Raw genomic sequence first — 5,115 nt, forward strand, 5'->3', positions numbered from 1 at the left:
AGTCAGCATCGTGATGGGCAGCATTCACCTGCAGCTTTCCCAACCGCCTACCCTCATCAGCTATTGCTCTAGCTAGGGTCCGCTTCTCTTGGGGCAAGGCGTCTAGATAAGGAGCTATCTTCTCCCAGAGTAGGCGGTTGTAGAGCCCCATGACAGCTGCAAAATTTACTACCCGAAGGCCCATCACTCCAGAAGAATACATCTTCCGCCCCAAAGAGTCTAGCTTACAACCCTCTTTATCAATTGGGGAGGTATGCGAGCCATATCTAGTATGGGCAGGAATAACTTCTGAAATGAACCAGTTAGGCTTCGGGTGCTGAAAGAGATAGGCACAGTCCGAGTCTATGATCTTATAAAGCCCATCCAATCTTCTGGCGGGCGGTGTCACAGATGCAGGGTGTGTCCAGGCTGCAAACATCACTTCCTGAAGGCCCTGCAGGAAGGGCAAGGCAACCGGACCCGTGTCAGGTGTAAAAAGGGCCTGCATGAGAGGGTCCTTAGTCTTGGGTTCAGATGAGGAGTGCTTTAGCTCTAACGCCTTAGCCATTCTGATGATCTGGTCGGCAAACGAAGACATGTCTTCCGAAGGAGACACCGCAGTCTTGTCGCCAATGACATCATCTGGGGACGGAACAGAAGCCAGCTCAGAGCCACAGTCGGAGACGGCATCCCCTTCAGATCGAGATTGCAGATGACCATAGCTGGAGTCCTGCAGTGAATCCCTGTGCGCAGAACGGGGTGACCTCGAATGATCATGACGAGCTGGCCTGGAGTCGAACTCCTGACTATCTGCCCAGGGGTACCAAGACAGAGGCATGTCAAAGTTGTTTAGAGACGGACCAGGGCTCAACGGATGAATGAGGAGCACATCAGACGAGAGAGAACGTTCGCAGCGATGGTTGTTTAGGGTTTGTGGCGAGTGCTCGGAACCAATAATCGGTACCGAGGGTGATCGGTACCGAGGTGAGCCAGAGGTCCTTCGATGCCGTTGCAGAGATCTGCCCCTTGACGCCAGACGGTTGTTGCTACTGGGGAAGCGTTGACGCCAAGGTGATGGAGACTGTTGGCACCAACTTGCCGCTGAGTCCTTCGGCTGTTCCACGGTTTACGGCTGACTCGCCGGTGGCGAAGACCGCTTCTGAGCCTTCTTCTTTTTCTTAGTTTTCTTAGCCGGCGGCTCGGATTCAGCTTGAGGTAGTGAAGTGGCCGCGGCATCGTGTGCTTGAGCGGGATTTGGGGTGGAACACACAGACGGAGGCCGCAAGGGTCTCTCTGAAGGTGCCATCTCCGAAATAGTCTCTGGGGCCCTTCCCTCGCTCGAGGTGTCAGGGCCTTACAGGCTTTACTGGTGGAGGAGTTATGAGTCTCCCCAAGATAGAGGACGCAATAGGCATGTTCGTCTGACTGAGCCATCTTGGCTCCACAGGTTTTACATTTTTTAAACAGAGCTACCTTTTGTTTTCCTGAGGCCATTTTTCTCCTCAAGAATCGCTGCAGTTCGCAGAACAGTCCTCTTTTGGTGGCGGCAAAAACAGGACTGAGGGAAGAGAGCAGGCTCCTCCCAGGTCAGGTGACTTTTTGGCAGGAAATCCCTCCTTGGAGAGGAGCCTGACTCTCTTGGGAAGAAAAGTCTAGTAAAAGCTTGGTAGTTCCTCCCGGTGGCTGGCCTGAAGCTGTGCAGTCCCATGTGTGCCTGCACAGAAGCCTGGAAGATGAACAAGCTTAGTTTATATGGTTACCATTTGTTTGTGTTTAATTTTGGGGGAAAACATAGTGAAGGAAATAAACATATCAAAACTGGAGATTGATGGGCACATGTATACACACATATACACAGGTTTCTTGGTCTTATGATTCTTGATGTCAAATTTGTGTCCATTTATCCTTTTGTGTATGGTTTGACTTGTTTGCCCTATGTAGAGAACTGAAGGGCATTGTTGGCATTGGATGGCATATACAATGTTGAAAGATGAGCATGTGAAAAAGCCTGAGATGGTGTAGTTGATGTTGTTCAGTCCAGGATTGTGTTGTCTGGGTGTATGTGGCAGCAAAGTTGGCATCAGGGTTTATTGCAAGCTCTGGTCCCAGTGTCCATGTTCAAATTAGATGTTGTATTGTTGTATTATTGTGGGTGAGTTGTTTGATATCGGGGGGCTGTCTGTGTGCAAGAAAAGGTGTGCCCCACCCCAGTACTTTTGAAAGAGAACTGTCATTATCCAGTAGATGTTGTAAGACACTGATGATGCGTTGAACTGTTTTGAGTTGAGAGCTGTATTGACCACTAGTGGTCTTCTGTTATTGTCTCTTTTGGGCTTGTCTTGCAAAAGGTTTTCTCTGGGTACCATTCTGGCTTTGTTAATCTGTTTCTGTCGCCTCCATGCTTGAGAGTGATGGCAGGGTCTCAGTTAGTTACTCTCAGCATTCCACAAGGATACATGTGCCCATCAATCTCCAATTCTGACATATTTATTTCCTTCACTATGCCACCCCCTCTGAATTAAACCCAAACAAATGTTAACTATATAAACTAAGCTTGTTATTCCTGTTTGGTCCTTGAATATGTTAAACATCTTCATTAGGCTGTATGTTTTATCACTGCTCACCCTCTACCTATATATATGGACTGGTAATTTCCATTTCATTGTATTTGAAGAAGTGTGCGTGCACACAAAAGCTCATACCTTGAATAAAACTGCTGCTGCTTCAAACCAACACAGCTACACACCTGAGGTTAACACGTAAGTTACTAAAAGAAAACAAGTGATTTCTTAGAGACAGCATTGTTAATAAAGACAGCACTGCTATCCAAATTAATTATATGTTTGTCATCAAAAGCCTGTATATTGTTTTCAAGGCCAGTAAGAATAATTTTTAAGTCAAAATAATGTGCCAAAGTTCAGTTCTTTATTTGTTCAGAAAACTCCTGTGCAACATCCCCAGTTTTTCTCATTTCCTTTTTTTTGCTAGTAAAACAAGACACCAAACGCAACACTAAGCCATACTTACAGAAGTTATGGTTTCCACATTAGCTCCACTGAGACAGAGGTACCGGACAACATCAAGAATTCCATTGTTTGCTGCCAGATGTAAAGGTGTACGCCCATACTATAAAAGAGAAGATAAAGTTTTTTCTCAGTAACAATCCAATTGAAGTATTAATATTCTTGGCCTCCTGGCAGAAAGACACATATGTTCAGGCTGCTATAGCGCTTCTCAGCATGCCGGTTTCATTTTCACTTTAATTTCCAGCCCCCTACAACTTACTTAGATGATTCCCAGGACACTCTAAGAGGAAGCACTGGTAATTTCAATGAATGAGAGCAGTGCAAGAGAACTATTGGGATGTTTTGTGACCTGTGTACACCCCTAGGTCTTAATTTTCAGCTCTTTACATCAACATTATTTAAAGAAAGAATTAAACAAAGTATCTATTGCACACTTCAACTTTTGTGAATAGGTCACATTTGCATTGTATTCTGAACAGTGTTCTTCACAGCTATTATCTCCATTCTAACCTAAGCTATTTCTTTTAACTGATGCCTTAGTAACTTTGCACAGAGGTCTAGAAGGTACACATAAATTTTACTGAGCCAAATACTCAATGTCCCAATGCATTTCTAAACTACATGATGCAGAGTTTTCAATCCCTTTAAAACAGCTGGATGAACATTCTCTGTTTTAAAAGGCTTTGGTATAATTATTCTTAGGGACTTAAATCTCTCTACCTGGTTATAGAAAACTATTGTGTAGTAGCATATTGGGAGCATAAAACATCCAGCATGGAATCTGAAAGGGTGCTTGTATGGGAGTAAGGAGAAGGGGTTTATTCTCTCCAACTGCAGCTCTCTGTGCCTCATCTATACATCTAATCCTCAACAGTCCCCTCTGCCTGAGGATACTTATTTCCACAAACAGAGGGCACATTCTCCCCCAACAGGTTTTTCTAGACTCAGGGGACTCCATGAGTCTTCAGAAAAATAAAAAAAGTTTAAAAAAAACACCCACTCTGGGAGGGTTGAATCCCCCCCATACCTTTTGAAATAGCCGCCACAGGGACAGAGACAGACTGGCTGATAGCTAGAGAGAAAGAGAGAGAGAGAGGGGAGGAAGCAAGAGCAGAACTGGAGCTGGGATTAGGGAGGATTCCTCTTGCAGTATGAATGTCTAAACAGGACATCTGAGCTTCTCACCCCTACCTCTTTTGCTGTGGGCTCCACTGTCCTCTAAAACTTTATCAGGGGGGGGGAGGCTTCTAACTGGTCTGTCAGTAAAAAGGGGAAGAGGGCAGGGCCCTTTCCAAGCCTATTTTGGCATGAGTCTTCAGAAAAATAAAAAAAGTTTAAAAAAAACACCCACTCTGGGAGGGTTGAATCCCCCCCATACCTTTTGAAATAGCCGCCACAGGGACAGAGACAGACTGGCTGATAGCTAGAGAGAAAGAGAGAGAGAGAGGGGAGGAAGCAAGAGCAGAACTGGAGCTGGGATTAGGGAGGATTCCTCTTGCAGTATGAATGTCTAAACAGGACATCTGAGCTTCTCACCCCTACCTCTTTTGCTGTGGGCTCCACTGTCCTCTAAAACTTTATCAGGGGGGGGGAGGCTTCTAACTGGTCTGTCAGTAAAAAGGGGAAGAGGGCAGGGCCCTTTCCAAGCCTATTTTGGCCTTTCAAAGAGGGATCCTTAGGGCCAGGCCTGACAAGAGTTTATTTGATTTATATACTGCCCTCCCCAAACTGGCTCAGGGCGGTGTACAACAATTAAATAATACAATTAAAATAACATTAAATAACAAATTTACATAGAATAATGTCATAAAATACCGTTGCCAGTGCCAGGCTGGGAAATTCATAGAGATTTTGTGGTGGAGTCAAGTCAAGTCAGCCTTTATTGGCATATATCAGTAGGTCAAAGTCATTATAAAAATATACAAGTAGGACACTGTATTACAAATACATTGAGTGTAAGGAGGGCTGGGTTTGGGGAAGGGAGAGGCCTCAGCTGGATATAATGCCACAGAGTCCGGCCTCCAAAGCAGCCACTTTTTCCAGGGAGACAGATCTTTGCTGTTTAGAGTTCAGTTGTAATTTTTTTGGGGGGGGTCCCCCAGTTTCCACC

At 45.3% G+C, this 5,115-nt stretch overlaps 1 protein-coding gene across 1 annotated transcript in view; it reads right to left on the reverse strand.

Annotated features, from left to right (window-relative positions):
* Positions 1–5,115, reverse strand: part of DAPK1 (death-associated protein kinase 1) — a 129,454-nt gene that overhangs the window by 26,404 nt on the left and 97,935 nt on the right. Inside the window, exon 17 of the mRNA XM_015422298.1 lies at positions 3,007–3,105. Within this exon, the coding sequence (XP_015277784.1) occupies positions 3,007–3,105 (99 nt within the window). The remainder of the gene's footprint in view (positions 1–3,006; positions 3,106–5,115) is intronic.

This window comes from Gekko japonicus, unplaced genomic scaffold (assembly GCF_001447785.1).
Source record: "Gekko japonicus isolate JY-2015 unplaced genomic scaffold, Gekko_japonicus_V1.1 scaffold652, whole genome shotgun sequence".
NCBI lineage: Eukaryota > Metazoa > Chordata > Lepidosauria > Squamata > Gekkonidae > Gekko > Gekko japonicus.